At 40.3% G+C, this 18,800-nt stretch overlaps 1 protein-coding gene across 4 annotated transcripts in view; it reads right to left on the bottom strand.

The window, feature by feature from the left end:
• Positions 1–18,800, bottom strand: part of LOC122998356 (ryanodine receptor 3-like) — a 112,733-nt gene that overhangs the window by 56,792 nt on the left and 37,141 nt on the right. For 3 of the 4 annotated variants that reach the window (XM_044375207.1, XM_044375209.1, XM_044375205.1), the window contains 21 exons: positions 18,214–18,394; positions 17,093–17,228; positions 15,643–15,738; positions 15,169–15,287; positions 13,753–13,886; positions 12,161–12,402; positions 11,678–11,870; positions 9,636–9,852; positions 9,366–9,470; positions 6,985–7,088; positions 6,089–6,172; positions 5,646–5,805; positions 3,952–4,099; positions 3,635–3,840; positions 3,269–3,443; positions 2,661–2,869; positions 2,373–2,572; positions 1,703–1,769; positions 1,455–1,615; positions 1,167–1,332; positions 408–494 (listed from right to left, as the gene is read on the bottom strand). In XM_044375207.1, coding sequence (XP_044231142.1) covers positions 408–494; positions 1,167–1,332; positions 1,455–1,615; positions 1,703–1,769; positions 2,373–2,572; positions 2,661–2,869; positions 3,269–3,443; positions 3,635–3,840; positions 3,952–4,099; positions 5,646–5,805; positions 6,089–6,172; positions 6,985–7,088; positions 9,366–9,470; positions 9,636–9,852; positions 11,678–11,870; positions 12,161–12,402; positions 13,753–13,886; positions 15,169–15,287; positions 15,643–15,738; positions 17,093–17,228; positions 18,214–18,394 — 3,190 coding nt within the window. The remainder of the gene's footprint in view (positions 1–407; positions 495–1,166; positions 1,333–1,454; positions 1,616–1,702; positions 1,770–2,372; positions 2,573–2,660; positions 2,870–3,268; positions 3,444–3,634; positions 3,841–3,951; positions 4,100–5,645; positions 5,806–6,088; positions 6,173–6,984; positions 7,089–9,365; positions 9,471–9,635; positions 9,853–11,677; positions 11,871–12,160; positions 12,403–13,752; positions 13,887–15,168; positions 15,288–15,642; positions 15,739–17,092; positions 17,229–18,213; positions 18,395–18,800) is intronic. The other variant, XM_044375208.1, reaches the window with a different exon arrangement.

The raw sequence follows: 18,800 nt of genomic DNA, 5'->3' as shown, positions 1-18,800 counted from the left end.
ACACGGATGGGTGTGTGATTGAAGGAATATTACTATTTGTTAAAAAGTTTTGTACACTCATTCCCCACACTGACGTTCACACTAAAACTCACTATGTCCTGCTTTGGAAGTGAACGTCATTTTGAGCTGTTCGAACAAATGACATTTTCCAGTCACACAGTCTCCTTTTTTTCACCTCTCAGCAAATGACACAATTACCCATCTTATTACTGAGGCCTGCAGTATCTTTGGTGCAGACATTAGCATGCTACAATAGTAGCCTAGTGGACCTAGCTGGAGGGTGTGTAGCTGTGGATTATCCTGCATCTCCAAATAGTAAGGCATTGAGTAAAATGAGCTTTACTATGAGCAGTAAATGCAATAAGGCTGTTGCAAAGGAACATTACAGAACAATTCAGGAAGTCTACCTTTATTTTAGCCAGCTCGAACTGGAAGAGGTTAGGACTGGTGGGTCGCACAAACACAGCAGGGAAAAGCTTGGTGTTCGGTTCCACCTGGAGCAGAGAAAAAAGCAGCAAATGAATAAACAGGAAGTTCACATCAAAAGCTTGAGCAGCAGCAGCGAGAGAGCATGACTTGTGGAAAGCAGCTTAATGATGCATCATCAAACTCCACTACTTAGTGTATGCATGTGTGTGTGCGTGTGTGTGTGTGTCTGTGGGTGAGTGAGTATGCATGATCATTCAAAAGTGTCGGCTGGCGGGGATGACTCAGCGCTGGGTGAAGCCACAAAGAATTTCAGTGAGGTAGAGCATAAGAAGATTATACCCCTCGAAAGGTTCTTTGAAATTTAGTTCACATAGTACATCTGAAACAGGCATATTCTAAGTCTGAAATTCAACAATGCAGACATCACTGCACTTTTAGAAAAACATGCAATGACAGAAAATAAGTTTACTCTCAAAGTCGAATTGATAAACTGCAGACGGGTTTATAGAAAGTAGAGTGGATGGACAGTTACACAGGTAGTGATTCTAAGCTGACTTATAGGTGGATACATGGATAAATCACAAGCAAACTTAAAAGTAACTCTGCATAATCTGCAAATCCTCACAAAAAGAATTAAAATATTTTGTAACATATCACAACATTATACTCTGGACTTTATTTACTTCAGCTAGTGCGCGCTGTATTCCTTTAGTTTGCACAATATATGCATTCATTACCTGGTAGGATGTTGATATCTCCTTGCCGTTGACAGTGAATGTCACTAAGCCGGTGGCCAGGTCTATCAGACAGCCAATCTCCAGGTCCACATTGCTGCGACTCGAGCCATGAGCAGCGTTGGTCACATCGCCGCCCCACACCATGTAACAGTTACTCCTCTTCACGCTATCAGAGTGTCAATATCAGCAGTTAATCTCTTCTTGTCATAAAATACAGTAGTAGTTAAATATTTTGTTCTGAACACAAGAAGAGGATTGTTGCAAAAGTATCCCAGAAAACAGTCTCACCTCTCGTGGACCCGTCCTCGCTCGTCACCCAGGGTTACAGTGACTGTTCGGTTCTTGCTGAGGTTAAAGTTGTTGCTATAGTAATGGTAGTCTGGAGTAACCCAGCCAACCCACACACAGGTAGGGTCCTGGCCAGCGAAGACCCTCACCGAGTGGTAATACTGTGATGACGCACACAAGAGTTAGCCAATACTGTAGGTGTTGCACCCCAAAATATATGAAAAAAAATGTAAAAGATTATTCAATACCGTAGTGATGCTGCTGTAGTCCACTCGTCTACTTTCATCACTGTGCCTCACAGATCTCAGTGGATATCTATCAGAAACCACATTCAACTGGTGTCAATCAAATACAATACAGTTGACGGACTGAGCAATGACTGATAAAACAAACATATATAACCACATCACGTTTATCTCAAATAGTCACAGACTAACTGAAACTCTTTTCTATTTGATGTCATAATTGTCAATAATTTTACAGTAGATCAGCAAACAAACATGGTAGGTAAATTCTAAGGAGCTGCCCACAGGTGACTGGACTATGGCTTAAAGATACCTAGTGGAGGTTTCGACCAGTATTAGTTATGATGAGGTCCCCATTTTTCTGTATCTCACACACAGAGGACATGCACTTGATGTGCACTGTTTGACTGAGGACAGAAACTTAGTTATCTGCCAGCAAATGCAACGCAGACAACAACTGCTGGCCAATGTAAATATGAATGTAAACAATTCGGGTTTCAAAATATTGACTATGCAGACTTTTTATGAGGAGGGATATGCACCCAACACATTTATTACGCCTCAGGGGTACACACAATAGGTTTTTATGAAAACATGGAGTATAAATTTAACTTTGTTTACAAGAAAACTCCACAGGGTACCTTTAAAGCTGTGATTTGTTGAAGGTGAGCACCTGTGTTTGACTTTAAGAGACTCCTCTTCATGCACTCCATTCATGTCTACAACAGGACTAGACTTGAAGAAGGAGTGGAACTCTACAGGCATGCTGAGACGACAAAACACCATGTCAGCGTTGCTGTTCTGGGTGCCAAATGTTTTGTGGGTGACTTTGAGACATGGGGGGCTGTCGACGGTGCCGTCAATCCTGGTTACCTGAAAAGAATCAAGAAATTCTTTGCATTCATCCATTCACCAATATCGTCATTGCTAACAGTAAGTATTTGACTGTGTTGGTTCGTACTGCAATGTGGTTGTGGTCCTTCGGCACATTGACAAAGGTAGGCAGACGCTTGCTGAACCACATGGTGAGCTCTCGGTTCATGTTGACAGCGAAGGGTTCAAATCCTTCCTGAAGGCCACACATGGTGTAGTACTTGAAGGTGCTAGCATCTTTCCCCAGATTCATACGACCCACCTGAGACAGGCCGAGGCTACACACCGGAATGAACCCTGAAGGAAAACCAGAGGAAGTTAGAGAGGGAGAGTGAAGAGGAGAGAAGCGGAGGGAGGAGAGAATAAAGCCTCTAAGAACACACACAGCAGGAGGGGAGGGAAAATCAATCCAGCTTTTGCAAAAAGGCAATTTACAAGTGTCACATTAAATAAGGGTGATTTCCTTACAGGGAGCCACTTATTTTTCACTTATATCCCCAGCATGGTCATTCTAGGTTAAAGCTCCCTGCTCTGCATGTGAAGGCTTAAATTAAAAGATGTGAGGAAGATGTCGAGGCATACGACCACAACTCTTTCTACAATCACCTTATCAGTCTTACACTCCCTGACCTACTGTAAAGCTTCTAAAACGGGCTCTGCTAACACACACATTGACACGCACACACATTTTCTCACCATCTTCAGTTTCAAAGTCGGTGAAACAAAGTTCAGAGCCTTTGGTGGTAATGAGTATCTCTCCGTTAAGTGTGAAGATCATAGACTTGTCCTCCATGTTGATCATACAGCCCACCACGTCCCCGGCATGCCAGCACCGCCCGAACAAACGGCTGCCCATGTTCAGACAGTGGCCCTATGTACAGTACAAGCACACAGAACAAGAGTATAGCGTATAGACTACAAGAAATGTCTAACTTAATTTTTTGTTTCAATTTCAAGCTTTCTATTGAAACAAGTAAATTTTTTCTGACTTTACTTGGCTTTGTATTGAATCTAATAATCAAGAGGAAGAGGAGATTGATTTAGGTGTGATTGACAGCTTACCCTGTATCCATCAAAGACAAAAGCCAGCTCATCTGTGCCAAGCTCCACATCTGGCTTACATCCAGGCCTAGCCCAGCCAACTCTCATGTCTCCTCCCGTCACGGCGTCAAATTCAAAGTACCATTTCCCGGTCTTCACCGCATACGTCCTCTCTACTCTGAAGAAGCGGACTTTGTCAATACTGAGCCGCTCAACCACTTGTCCTGCTGGGTGGAAGAGACAGCCAAAATGTCAGAGGAGGTGGTGAAGAGATTGTGTAATTAATTTCATCCTGTATAATTTGAAAGGCGTAGGCTACATCCATAGGTCAAGCATACCGCCTTCCTGGTCTGAGGGCTCAATATTGTATCCATAACCAATCAGAGTGCGGATAGCCTCCCGCAGGCTGTCCCGGTTTGACTTCTTGGTGCGCTCATCTAGCAGAGCATAGGGAACCAGGCGAGGGTTACGCTTACTCTTCAGATCCTGCAGGGAACAGAGAGAGAAACTTTTAAACACCCTTTTGCAACAAACCTATTTCCAAAGTATCCCTGCTCACCTTATCAATTGTAGGCCAGCTCAAGGGAGCCAGCTCAATCATACAACTGTTGTGTTTGTTACAACTGTGCTGTCAATCCCAGTAATTGAGAAGTTAATTGGCCATTTATCGCCATCGGGCTACTGCAGCTCATAACATCCTTTATCTTTTCCCGTGTCATTTCCCATTGCTGCACTCCCACTGGAAGTATAATATTAATACTTCTTAAGAAGATTTGTATGGCTTAATTTGAAATCTTGTACTGGTTATGCAGATCCAAGGTTGTTTGTTTGGTCTGAAATTACTGCTTTTCCCGCATATCTCTAAAGGGATTCATTGAAAATCCTGTGATATTTTTTCAAAGAGCTGGTCAGTTATGGATAAACATTTGTCCTGCACTGTTCGTCTAGGTAATTTAAGGTCAGTAAAGTTTAACTGGTAGACTATACTAACAGTTAAAGTTCAAATTGAGAGTTAATTAATTGTTAGTTTACATTAATTAATGAATATTTACTTTAATGTGTGTACTTTGCCTTCAAAAGGTTTTTGGGATAAATGCCAAAATGTCCAAACTAACATGTACATATTAGTAGGTGTAACCTACGCAATATTCACACTGCTTATACTGGTTAAAATGACAGATCAGGAACAAATAGAAAATGACCAGTTTACACTAATATCATTTATGTGTGTCATCTACATGGTATATTTGCCTGTCACTCTAAACCTACAGGAGATTTTAGCACTCTGCTGTCCAGACCCCTGCTGTCAAATTCATACAGAAAGCCTCTTTTTTCCACATTATTAGCAAAATACAGCAAAGATAGATCAGCCTTTGCTCACCTAATATAGGAAGAATGATTACACTTGAAAATATATTGCAGGGTGCATTAAATCTTTTCTCAATATGTGCTATAAATTATGTCTTTAAGTGAAAAGCAAACAGACTAAACAGATAACAGAGATGTGAAACTTTTTCTTTTTTATACCAATACCAAACAACTTATGACCATTTAATCAAAAATGTATGTTCATGTTAAACCCAGATGACACATTCTACATAATGGGAAAAAATAGAGACTGTGTCATAACCAAATTCACAGCAACAGTGCCAAAATACACCTAATAAGCTAATTAACAAAAACTAGCCTATCTCTGCAGCATTTCATTCAACACATAGAAGGGACATGCTGTATCCACTGTCTTTATGTACAATATGTTCTATGGCTTGTTGCCCTTTACTGCAGAATATCCTCCTGTGTGTTGAATAATGACATATAACTAGGAAATGTCAGACTAAATAAACTGTCTGACATGTGCACTGGTAAGGTATAGATTGTATGGGAGGTAAATTTATGAACCATGAAGGAGAAACCGAGCACATAAATAAGACAATAGCGAAACTGGAAGCAGAAGAAAAACTTGCCTCTTTTATATTACAGACAAAGAGGGTTGTTTCCTTAAATGCATCTAAACTAAAGTTTTTTACTGTACCTGCTGTATGCCGTAGGTCCATCCCTGTTTGATACGGTCCTTGGCCCACACATTGTGTGCATTCTCTGCCAGTTTGTCTACCAGCAGCTCCTGACTTGGAGTCAGTTTTATGTCAGACAGGTCCAGAGGAGTCGGCTTATAACCATTGGACATCATGTAGCTACAGAAAAGAGATAATGGAAAAAAAATGTTTCTCTCAGTCATGAACATCTGAATATCCGATGATTGTGGACTGGGTTTAAACACCTTTTGATTTGCAATTTCATCTCTGCATTTAATGTAGATAAGCTAAAGTATTGCATGTTTCAGTTGATGGTGACATCTTTTTCTCAACTGCTGTATCTTTTTACTGTTGGGGTGATCGTGATCTGTACCTACAGACAGCTTTCTAACAAACTTTGGATAAGAAAATTTGTATAGCAAATGTAAATGTGCACTCTCACTTCTTTGGGAGTTTTATCTTTTTGAGGGAGTCCTCCGCATTTGGATTGACCTGAACTACACGACAGCCCAATGCCAGCAGCGTCCTGTGGGGAAAAACAACATACAGAGACAGAATGAATGAAGCTTTTCTGCAGATTATGTTTAATCTTAACTTTACTTCCGCTTCGCTTGTACGTGTAGATCCAACAGGGATAATAGATGGGTGGGGGGGGCATGTCCTAATCTGTCAGAAGAAAAAAGCTGAGGAATACCCAGAGGAATGCACTGGGCGTGAAGTGCTCTTGACAAATTTTCTTCACACCTTATGAGAGGACAAAGTGACAGTAAAAATGAGTTTGATGTCACTCACAAACCCATCAGTGTCACCCAGATGTGTCTGCCACTGCCACAGATCAAAATTAATCACAGCAAACCATAGTGTTCTCCTATATCATTTAAAGAGCGTTTATGTAAAGCACTTGTAATAGGTCTCACTGGGACTGTTACAAGCAGAAGCAAGTGTTGTGCAGAGCATTGACAAGCGGGAAAAGGACCACGGACTGACAATCAGCAAGACTTGTTTGCTTGTGCAACAATGGAAATGGAAAGTTCTGACCACAAGCATAAATGCATTTATCATTCTTTAAGGAATGATGTCAATATATACATAGGAGATTAGTGTATACTATCACACTGAATAATATATACTGTATTTAATTTATTTAAAAAGAAAACATTAAAATTGTAACTAGACTATATCAAACCCTATCATTGATGTTTTAATGTTCGGAAACTGCTTTAAAGAAAATCTAATTTTGTAAACTTTCTTCTTTTTTGTCTCTTTCCCACCAGCACACACTTCTTCAAAAACAATAGTATGATGGTGGAGAAAACCAAACCATAATGCTCAACATACTTTAGAGTTTCTGTTGACATCTGCAGATTGTAGTTCTTTTCCGTTTCTGGCAGCTTGGAGAAATCCACCAGGCATGGATGCTGCCGCTTATTATCATCCCTTATCTATGAGAAAAAGAACAGTCAGAGAAATAACATTTCAACCCCCCTCTGTCACCTGCTATGTTGCTCCACAGGAACTCTATATGTTATGTACATCATATGGGGAGGTTTACTAAACATATGCATATGAAATACATAGCTTTGTCACTAAATGTTATTGTGAACTAACAGGGGAATGGGAATGTAGTCTAAATACAGGGTGCTACTGGTTGCAGTGATAAGACGGTCTACTCTAGTGAACATGTTATGGAAGAGGAAGGAGGGAGCATGTTTTCTTGAGGAAGATAGAAAGGTGTATGACTGGAATACCAAGTGAGGGGTGTAATGCCTCTCATGAGGCTGCACTTTATGCCAAATAATCCCTTTGGCAATGCTGCTCAGAGGAGGCGGCATGGCAATGGTGGATGTCTACCAAGAAAACATGCAAGGTTGTGTACAGATATGCAGCTGTGTGTGTGGGTCCAATGAACACCAGCCAGCTCTTTTGTGAATAGTACAAGAACTCTACAGGAAATCTCTTCTCTGGCAGTTCTTCCCTGTACAGAATTATATTTGTGGAACAAACAACACCTGAAAAAGGTATTTTATGCAAGCACAGCTAAACAACAGACAATATATTGCTTATTCTCTCTGCTTTACCACATCTACTGTGAATGCTACTGTAATTAAACACACAGAATAACACACCACAGAAGGAGCTGCAGCAGAACCACATTTACAATTACATATGATAACATGTGCACCTTGGCTATCTCTCAACAGATTTTACCACTACTGACCCACTGGTAGTGCCTCTGACTCCAAGTAAGACTTCTTGACAATTAAAAAATAAAGATTTCTGTTTTAATAAACAGGTGTTCCACCTATCTTCATCGTATATTAATGATTCTGTCAAGGTGTTTCCTGCATAGAAGTATGTATTAGTAATAGAGGGAGGATGCTCATACATGTATGTTTGTATTATAGACATAAGAGCTGTGTTACATACTGTTGTTGTGTTGTCATCTGTTCCTTTAAGGGCAAAACAGGTCACTTTTGTTATTCATTGGCTAATGTGCAATAAACCAAGAAAGTCATCAGTGAGTCTTCTGCAGAAAAAAGGGACCAATTATGAATCTTTTATAATTTGTAGGTATAATCACATATATAACTGAAGATGTAATCATGAAAAGTAATCCTTTTGTGCATTTTTCAACTAATCATAATCAAAAATACTCCATAAAGAAGGCTTTCTACTTCTATGTTTATTGGCGCTATTGATATGAACAAACCTTTAAAGGACTGATTGGACAGTTTGAAGAATATGATTATTCCCTTTCTTGCTGAAAGTTAGATGAGAAGATCAGGACCAGGAAAACATTAGCTTAGTTTACCATAAAGACTGGAGACAGAGAAACAGCTGGCCTGGCTCTCTCAAAAATTCAAAACAACTCCTACCAACACCTCTGGAGCTCACTAATTAACACATTATATCTGGTTTGTTTGATCCGTGCACAAATGGAAAGAGGAAACTTCCTGGAGTCTCAGCTGATTGCAATTTTTAACTTTGTACAGAGCCCGGCTAGCTGTTTCCCTCTGCTTCCGGACTTCATGCTAAGCTAATTATCTCCTGGCTGTTGCTTCATAACTAACACACAGACATGAGAGTGATATCTATCTTCATTTCTGACTCCCTGCAAGAAAGCAAGAAAGACCTCTCAATCAATGTGGAAGTGATAGCAGGTTTCTTGGGTAATCAATTAAATACCCATTGTTTTCTTTAAAAAGAGGAAAAAGTAAATGCAGAAAATTTAAATACAAGGTTTCCTCTTGGTTTATTGCTGCGATGAAATTGCCAAAATATCCTGTTCTGCCCTTGGGTGAACCAATACTTCATAATTCATGACTTACTGTTTACTAAAACACAGACACAATGAATCTTCTACCTACAAACAAACTGGAATGAAGCATCTAAATGAATGGTATGGAGAGCATCTATCATGGAAAATGAGAGTGTTCTTTCCACTTACCCTCTTTTTTGGTGTGAACCGCAAATTATAAAAGAGAAAGCAAGATGACGTACAGGCTTTTGTGATGATTAAATTCTAATACTATAACTAAAGCATTTAAAGCTGTTTTTCCTTTAAACTCAAATTTGTTTAGAAAATGTGTAATTGTGATGTTTATTTCTCCAGACACATGGCAAAATGTATGGATTATGCTTTTCAATCTTTTGATCCAGAGTGATGATCTTGTTGTGAGAGTATTATATAAGTAAAGGAACAATCTCCATTTTCTGACCTTGCCGTACGACCAGCCCAGCTCAATCTTATTCATGCCCCATAGTTCATGGATGTTTTCAGCCAGCTTGTCCCGAACATTTTCCAAATGAGGTGGCATAACAATCTAAAAAAACAGGCAAAGTATGGTTCTGAATGAAACTGTGAGAGAACTTTTGACAATTTGTCTTGCAACACAGTATTTTATTGCTATTGTGTACTTTTCTGCATAGGCTCTAACACAAATTCATGTCTTGAAATTAAGTCACTAGAACTATTTCTGTGAGTTTACCTGGCTGGTTTCCACGGGTGTGGGGATGAAGGAGGCCTGTGACATGACATGAGTGGTGCCCAGCAAATCTCGGACCCCGTCCGCATCTCTCTTGTACTCTTTCACTGGCTCCACCTTCATCTTCTCTTTTGGCAGCAGAGCCTCATAACATGGAGCATAACTTGACGGAGGCAGGAATTTAAAGTCGCCATGTCGACCACCCAACAGGAAACGTACCCTAAGGAGATAAAATGTTGGTCATCTGTTGGCTTATTCAATTAATAGTCAATGGGGAAAATGTCATTTTATGAATGGAGTAAATGAACAAAACTGATAATCATACAGCTAAAACTGTCAGAAGCAGCCAGTGAAAGGAAAACCAAACACACAGTTAAAAGTAAATGCTTTTCCTCCTCTTAATCCACTTCAATCATTTCCAGCCTGTGCCCAACAGTGACAAGTTTAGCTCTGAGAGTGAAAAAAAACATCTCAGGCCATCATTGTGAAGAGGCTCTCCTGAGGCCGCCCAAAATAGCTACTCAAGTAGTAGTTGTGACGCAACTGAGCCCATTCTGGATGCAGCCCTCAATTATTGAGTAGTGAAGATGTGTGTCTGTCATTTTCTGGCACATTTATCTCCACAGAGATGTTCACCCTGTTCACTGGGTCAGGTTCACCTAGCAAGCTTGAAGGTGTCATAACCCACACAAGAGAGGTCAGGAGGGGCCCCTTGCCACGTGAAATGCTGAGCGCTATCTCGGAAAATCATAAATTGTACAGTTACAGATGACTAAAATACAAACTATTTTGTAACTTAGTAGTCAGATTTGCATTAGTTTTTTTGTTTTAATTTTTTTAAGCATCAACTTTAAAGCGATTTTAAAATATTTTTTTCATTTCATGACTTGTGAAAAGGGGAACGAACTATCTGAATAACATTAGAGCTGAGAAGAAGACATACCTTTTATAGCAATAGTTCAACATTACATTGCTTTTTCAACTAGGTTAGCTTTTTCCCTTGGATAGCTTTGTCTCTCTGCTAAGCTAAGCTAATGCGTCCTGCCTGTAGATTTATATATAAATATGAGAGTGGTGTCGATCTTCTCAACTCAAGAGCAAATAAGAATATTTCCCAAAATGTCAAACTATTCCTTTAAATCTGTGGCTACAATAGATGGGAAATACACTTTTAACACTTTAAAAAAAATTTTTTTCATAAGTCACATTATAACAGAACAATGAGGCTATTAAATATGACAAAAATTGTAAAAGAGGAAATGTTAAATTGATACCAAAAAGGAGAAAATAATTCATAGCTTTTATTCTTAGTTTGATCTATATTACATAATCTCTTTCTCTAATATAAGCAAAAGTAACAAAAGTCTAAATGATCAAAGAAGATTAATAAACTAGGGGAATTTCTACAGCGTTGTTTTAACGTCTCTGAGGAAAATCGTCCTCCTAGACTCCTTTATGAAGCAAAATCTGCTGAATCACATGCAACTCTTAATTCCCTTTCTACTGCATATACACAATCTGGTATGGTACTACTTTTTGTGAATTCATTTTTATCAGGCAATGAGGATTGAATTAACTTTCTGATGGCTTACATGACCAAATAAAATTAGTCTCCTGGGTTCTCTGGACTTCAAAGAGTGAAAGCTGTAATGCAAAAGGCTGCTTTGCTCTACAAAGTCAGAGTCAATCATGGAATCATGGAAAAACTGCTGGAGCTTGAAATTCCATTTTCAAGTCTTGTCAATCACACTATCTGTGGTCACCATGGCAACAGTGAGGAATATGAAGCCAGCCTATTTTACCTGTGTCCAATCTCAAGGCCTTGAGGATTAATGCAATTGGACAAGAATGAGTAGGTGGGTTAGATGGATTTCATGCAATCAGTGTTTATGTGAGTGTAGGTTTAGAGTACATACAGTAATATATTTCCTTTGGCTTGCGCTTGTCTGTCTGTCTGTGCTTGTGTGTATCGCTCATTCATCATCAAGGAATTTTAGAGAGCCTGAGTCTGCCTCAGACAACACACAGAAGAAAGAAATACTCACTTGACCCCTGCAGAGAAGCTGACGACAGGGAAGAAGAGCCCGTCTGTATTGAAATTTTCAAACATGCCCTGAACGGGCTGTCCGTTGATCCTGAAAGAGATGCTGGGAGCTCCCAGGTCCAGACAGCAGCTCACCACATCCTCTGAGGTCAGGATGTGCTGGTTCATGGACGCAACCGCCCGCGGGATACGACCTGTTCAGAATACACACATACACACAATTATGTGAAATATGACCCAGTGAGTGATGTTGGCATAGATCACGTCTCTCACACACACAAAGACATACACACAGAACACAAATTTGTACTCACAAATGCACACAGTTACACACACTCTGGGCAAGGAGATCATCCCTGTAGGGTGCTGATTCTGTCTAGACACAACCTGGCTGTAGCCCAGGGTTACTGCTCATGTTTCATACATCAGCTTATTATGATCTGAGTTACACGCACACACAAACACTTTTCCTCCAAACACTGACCTGACCAGAGGTGGAGTCCATCAAAACCATAGGAATAGAGGTCATCTCCAACGCCGTTGCCCCCCCAGCCCTCACCTCCCCCAGGGTAGGGGGCATAGCCTTTAGTGTTTGCCCAGCCCACCCTCAGATGGGAGGGCTCGCTGGTCACAAAGTGGTCCACCTGGTCTATCATCAGCTCATAATACCACTTCTTATACTGAGCTGAGCCCTCGCTCACCCCGAGGAAGATGTTCGGTCTCATACTGGCAATGAAGTAAAACATAAAATCATTAAATGACCCACAGTGCAAGAACAATATTCTCAGATATTCTTATATTCAGTTGTAACATCTTCTTTTTCTTCTTAAAACAAAAAGTCTGCCCTTAGGATAAGATAATTCAATTTGCTTCCAATTCATTTGGTTCCTAAAAATGCGTTGATATCTTGAAACAAGGCAGAGCAAAGCAGATCACTTCATTATTGGTTAGATTAGTGAGATAAATCTTAGTTTATCTCATAGAGACTTAAAGTTTGAGGATCTTAAGCGATAATAGGACATTTCACATGGGCTAAGGCCCAATGTGATGTCAGTGTACGGTGCCTTGTTGTTTCCGTCACTTCATGGTTGAGTGTTCATTGGTCATGTTCCAATTAGTGGACCATGTTGTTAAGAAAACACAATCCACACTCAACATGTAGCATTAGTTGTAAATGTGTAGCTTGTATACGCAATTACATGGACCAAAGATTTGAATGATGAATATACACTAACCCACAACAGACTGGGCTCTGGAGCCGGTTACACCAGCTGTATCTAATTTCGGTTTAGCCTAGTTGTTAACTTGAGTATTTACTAAGTGGAGATTTACACATCAATTAAAATGAGTTGCACCACACAAACTAGTTCTCACACAGAGATTAGTAGTTACTAAATAGTTACACTCAGTAATTGGGAACAACTGTTATGTAGCTAGATAACTAAACCAACTGACAAAGCTAACGTTAGCCTGCTAATACAACTTGTTTAGTGAAAAAATAAAAGTAAAATAGGTAAGTAAAGTGGAAGAATAAAAGAGGCTTAATGGTTCTAGCCTGACACTGGATCAAAATGCTGTTAAATAAAAAAAGGGACTAAATAACATTGTTTAATCAGATCCCCATTGTAAAGTACATACGACTCTGAAACACACATATTTCTTCAAGCATATATAAATAAAACAGCATTATACATTCATTACAAATGATATATCAGAGAAATATATACTTGATATATCACTTTACTGCCTAAAATTGTTATTTTTAGCAGTTATGCACGCAGTTACAGCTGTTATGTTGGTATACTTCAGTGACTTCTTGTTTATATTGCTGATTGCTTTGATTGGACAAGTCTTTGTGACTAAGACATTCCTTTGATTTAAATGGTGCAACCTAATTTTAAAAAATCACTATTTAAAAAATTTTAATGACTTGGTAACATTGTTTTTAAATTACTTCCTTACTTAAACCATTAGATTTGGAAATGTAATTTTGAAGTGAAAATAAATAACTAAAATCTAAAATTGTATCGGAGAAGCATGATGTTGACAGGAGAAGGTGCATGAATGTTTTCTAACCTTTGGACATCATTGACAAGCTGGGTTTGCAGCAGCAGATCTCTCTTGGGCAGCAAATGATCACAGATAAGGTTCTGATTGGTTCGCACAGCTACGCCGTTACACACACACAACGAGCAGAGCACATCCAGAATCTAAAGAGAGAAGTGGAGAAACCGGGGAGGAACATAAGCAACAATATCAAGAGGAAGAGTATAACAGCTCCCCAACAACTGATATTAATCCCTGGATATGAATCCATACCTTTCTAGAAATTACTGATTATCTTTGTCCCTAAACACTGACCAGGTTGCTGCTCTAGGGACAGCCTCTTTTCAAGCACCCACTGCATAATTACTCATGAGATGCTCATGGGGGCAAAAACATGTCCAATAATATTCCTTTTATGTTAGCTTAACAAAGCCATAGAATTAAATGGGCTGGGGAGCTCAGCCAAGGGTGACAGGCCAGAGCCCCTACGCTTTATCATTGGCCCTTTTCTCCTGCTTCCATAGCTAAATGATACATTCAGGCTGATTTATGACCCAGGCCATCTGACTGCCTCCTCCCCATCTCAATTCACTGTTAAAGAGATTGATTCATGATGGGGACGCTCTGCAACCAAACCCCAGGAACCTTCTGTCTTGGATGGAACTTTGTATGCTGGCAGACATAATGTTAAACATAATGAATAAGTAGCTAAAGAGAAGAACAGGTGAGAAAGAGTCTCAGAGGGAACTGTTATGGAAATGGATTTGCATCCAGTGAACCATTTTGGTGAGCTTAATGAGGAAAGAACTGAAGATGACTGGACGCAGGGTAAACAAGCAGTGTGTACTTTCATGTTGTTATGTGCTTTCTTGCTTGACAAAAAAATTCTGACGACATCCAAGTGACTGGTGATGTATCAGTGCGCATCCTAAAGACATAGTTCAACAAAATGTGCTTATTCGCTGTCTTGCTGAGTTTATTGAGAAGATTGATACCACTCACATGTCTTTGGGTAGCTGGAGCCAGCAACCATTAGCTTAGCCTAGTACAAACACTGGAAACAGGACTAGACAAGCTAAGCTAAGCTAACCAGCTGCTGGCTCTAGCCACATATTTACTATGCAGACATGATCTATCTTCTCATCTAACTCTCAGCAAGAAAGCGGATAAATGTGTTCCTCAAAATGTCCTCCTTTAAGTATTTATTCTGTTGTTTTATTGTCTTATACTAATTTGAAACTACCACCTAATAGTCTTTACTACTGAAAAAGAGCTACAAGCAATGTGTGTGTAGCCTGAAAGTGAAAAACTCACTGTACTGTATTTGCAGTGTTGTGTGTGGTTTCTCACCAAGACATCAAACCTATGTTTACCTTTATTTACAATTTGGGTTCATTGTACAACATTCTCCTTGTGCTCCAAAGGTCTGATCTACGTGCTGCTCACCTTGTGATTGCGTCCATGCTTGTAGAGCAGTGATATGATGGACTTGATGTGTCCTCTCTGGATGATGTTGAGGGCCTCGGGGCTCTCAATTAGAATGCAGTGGAGAACTTCCAGGATGCCTGCATAGCCGCAAATTCATCAATTAGTTAACACCCGCAGAGGAGAAAGACACACCAGAGGACACTCCTCAAAGAGACATACAGTCCACTTTGTTCAAACGGGAACACTCAGATACTGTAACTACTGGTGCATCCTTTACACTTAAAACGTAAAAGTGCCTATGTTATTTTTTTTAGGCAAGCAGTGTCATCTTTTTACATCCTTTGAGACTCATGTCTCTGTTGAGGAGTGCTGGATTGCCATCAAAGGGACTTGATCGTTTTGTGATGTCTCTTTCACAGAGAAAAATACAAGGTATTTCACAATGCTGTTTCACAGGAAGCTGAGGATGTGTGAGAATAATAATGAGCGTACCTGAAGAAGACTCTAGTCTCTCCAGCTTGCTAACCAGCCAGTCCAAGTTGTTGGAGAACTGGGTGCAGTTGTTCCTGTTTCCTCTAATTAAGGCCGCTGAAGGGCACAAAAAAAGTGTGCATGAGTCAAATCTTATAGGAAAGAAGAACTTTTTTTTTTTTGCAAAGTAGTCTGATGGATCCCCTTCAGTGCACTGCCAAACCTCACTCCTTACACAACAGCAAAACAATGTCAACCAAAGGTGGACACCTTAAAAGCACACCCTAAGCCAAAGAAGGGAGAGGTGCTGCTTTGGCCCTCTTATACATATTAATTTGGAAGACACCTAAGATAGAGGGAGGGAACAACACAAGGAGAGGAAAGACATAAACACAAACAAGCACAAATACACACCCACATATGTCCTAGCAAAGAAAGACAGGGTCACCTAACGCAGACAGACAAGGAAGAAAGGAGGGAGGCATCCCAAATCCACTTAGTGCTGCGCCGGAGCAGGTGTGTGGAGGAGGGAACAGGGGGAAGAAAGAGACGTGGCTGGAACACTAATATGAGCCAGGAGGTGAAATCAGTGTAAATAAGAGTGTGAAGGACACACTTGGAGGGCAGAGGGGCTTCAATGTGGCAGGATGGAAGATAAACTTAACATAAAGACTATGCACATTCTCTCCTTAAGAACGGGGCATATTCAAGAAAATCATGCCTGCTTAGAATTTTCTGCTCAGAGATGTATTTTTATGTCTCAGTTGTTGAAAAAAATGATCCAGCCAAACATTATTTTCATCAGATAGAAGACAGCGGACAGAGAGGGAGAGCAAAAACATATATATATATATATCTTTCCCTGCCAGGTCACTTTAGTAAGAAACATCTATATTTGACAGAGCATATGGTAGCAGTGCATGAGGTTAAAGTGATTTTTTAGAAAGTCAGGGCTGATGACATTGGGTTATGGGAGCATAAAGAGCAACAAGAACAGCAGCATAAAGAGTGATGAGAGTTGACATTCAGGCTGCTTCAACAGTTAAAACCATCTGGCCAATAGGGGACACCCCAAATTGTGTGTGACGACTGATCTTGTTGGCGTGACGCCCTGAAAGCACATCACATAAACAGGAAAGCTTCTTTGTATGCAATGGGCCACATGCCACCAATTCTTTTCTCCAACAATGTGAGTCTATGTGTGAGTATTAGAGATGGGGGGTGGCTACAGTGTGTGTGCATGTTTAATGCGTGTCTGTGTGTGTATATGTAAGGCCATGTAGTTTCTAGCAACCTCAGAATTCAATCCTCCAGTCTGAAGAGTCAGTAAAGCAGTTGGTTAAATACCAGGTCAGCACAGTTCCTCATCACAACTGAACCACTACACTTAGAGCTGGGAGGTACAGTGGAAATTCATTTAGTGTGTGTTTGTCCATACATATGTGTGTATGTGGTAGGTGGAGCTTCTTACCCAGCAGCTCATACAGCAGGTTGAGAATGTCTTTCCAGGCTGCTCCGGCCTCTGACCCAGCACACTCTCCAAAGTGGGCCATACTGTTGTACACGTTCAGACGGTCGATGCAGTTGGACACCAGAGTCAGCATGCCCTAAGAAATGCACAGTGACCCAACTCATTAACATCATAAAAAACACATAAAAAGAAAATAAATATAAAATATGCACATTTACACATTAATGTTCTCAAAATGCAGGTATTAATAGCAAGCTCTCATAGTCTGAGAGCTTAATTTATTGAAAACCTTGTCTTCAGCATTCAATTAGTTGACCATCATGAACACAACCCCAATGGCTCTCTCCTGTCCCATTTGGTGGTCATGTCATGGTGATTTATTCCACAGAGAAATATCTATAGTGATCAGATATGCTAAATGGAGGGCGTAAAAGACAAAATGGAAATTGCAGATGATTTATAACGCCGAGAAAAAATCATGAGTCAGCTGTCTACAGTGACAAATTGACCATCTAAATGTAATATATTAGGGGTGGGACAGAGATGTGCTATTTTGGTGTATTATCATGGGAAAACAGGTAAATAAAGTGAAAGATGAATTGATGAAATGTGCGTAATTTGCAGATATTAAAAGTTACATATTGTATGCACATATATTCTATTAAATATTTATTAAAGTTGGCTTGAGGATATGGTGACACATTCATTTTGTTGTTGTAGCCTGTTAGAGGTAAGGGGAGTTTAGATGGTTGACATCATAGGTCCCCTCAGTAAGGCAGCTGACATTTCGTAATTGATGAAAGCAATTTAGGTCCTAGAGGCTTAGCAAGAAAGCTTCAGTGCATTCGTGCCAGCCTCGGGGAAAACTTATAACACCAAAACTGCTGACACTTTCAAATGCAGTGCCTCCAAATACAAGATGGCATTGAAACACACCACAAAGAATCAATTGCTTTAGCTTTTCTTTTGCACCGCTTTCAGCTCACTCTTATGTGCAGTCACTTACTAGAACTGCCTCAATCACAAGTCAAACTATTTTGCTACACAGCAGAACAGCTCTTGGTATTATTAACTGATATTTCATGGACTGCGAGTTTGCCCTCCTTGATAGTGAAACTCACTTCCTGTTTGAATAGATTCTGCCTATTCTTGAGTGACCGTAGCTTGATCTGCCTCTCTTCGTGCTCCAGCTCGGCGTCAGGGAGCTGAAAATAGGTGATGAGGTCATTGAGGGTTTGGAGCACCTCCTCGACGGGCAGGGAGACCAGTGCCCTATTCTTAACACCAAGACAATCTAGGTCTCTGGAAGAGGGAGACAGAGAGAGCACAGAAACATCAACGCTCAGACAAACTGGGAGACAGGTGCGATTAAAAAAAAAAACGCTTTTTCAGAGATGACAGCAGTCCCCACTAATTTTCTTGATCATGTATAGCTTTCAAAATGCTACCATTCATCACAAATTACCACTGTGACCCTTTGATACAGACACTCTGACTGGGAGGCTGAACAGACTTGAGAGGCTGTGATCTCAACGTTTAGCCCACAGGTTCATCCATGCTGAAATGCTGATTTCCGCTGGCCTACTAAAAATAGCTCCTGTCGAACGCGTTGGAGGGGTGTGGGGAGATGTATGTGTCACAGCCGCAGGGGAGAAGCTGACAAACTCTCACATGTTCCATGAGTGCCCTCGAACCCGACCCAGGGGAC

The sequence above is a fragment of the Thunnus albacares genome, chromosome 15, assembly GCF_914725855.1.
Source record: "Thunnus albacares chromosome 15, fThuAlb1.1, whole genome shotgun sequence".
NCBI lineage: Eukaryota > Metazoa > Chordata > Actinopteri > Scombriformes > Scombridae > Thunnus > Thunnus albacares.
This window is presented reverse-complemented; position numbering and strand designations above follow the sequence as displayed.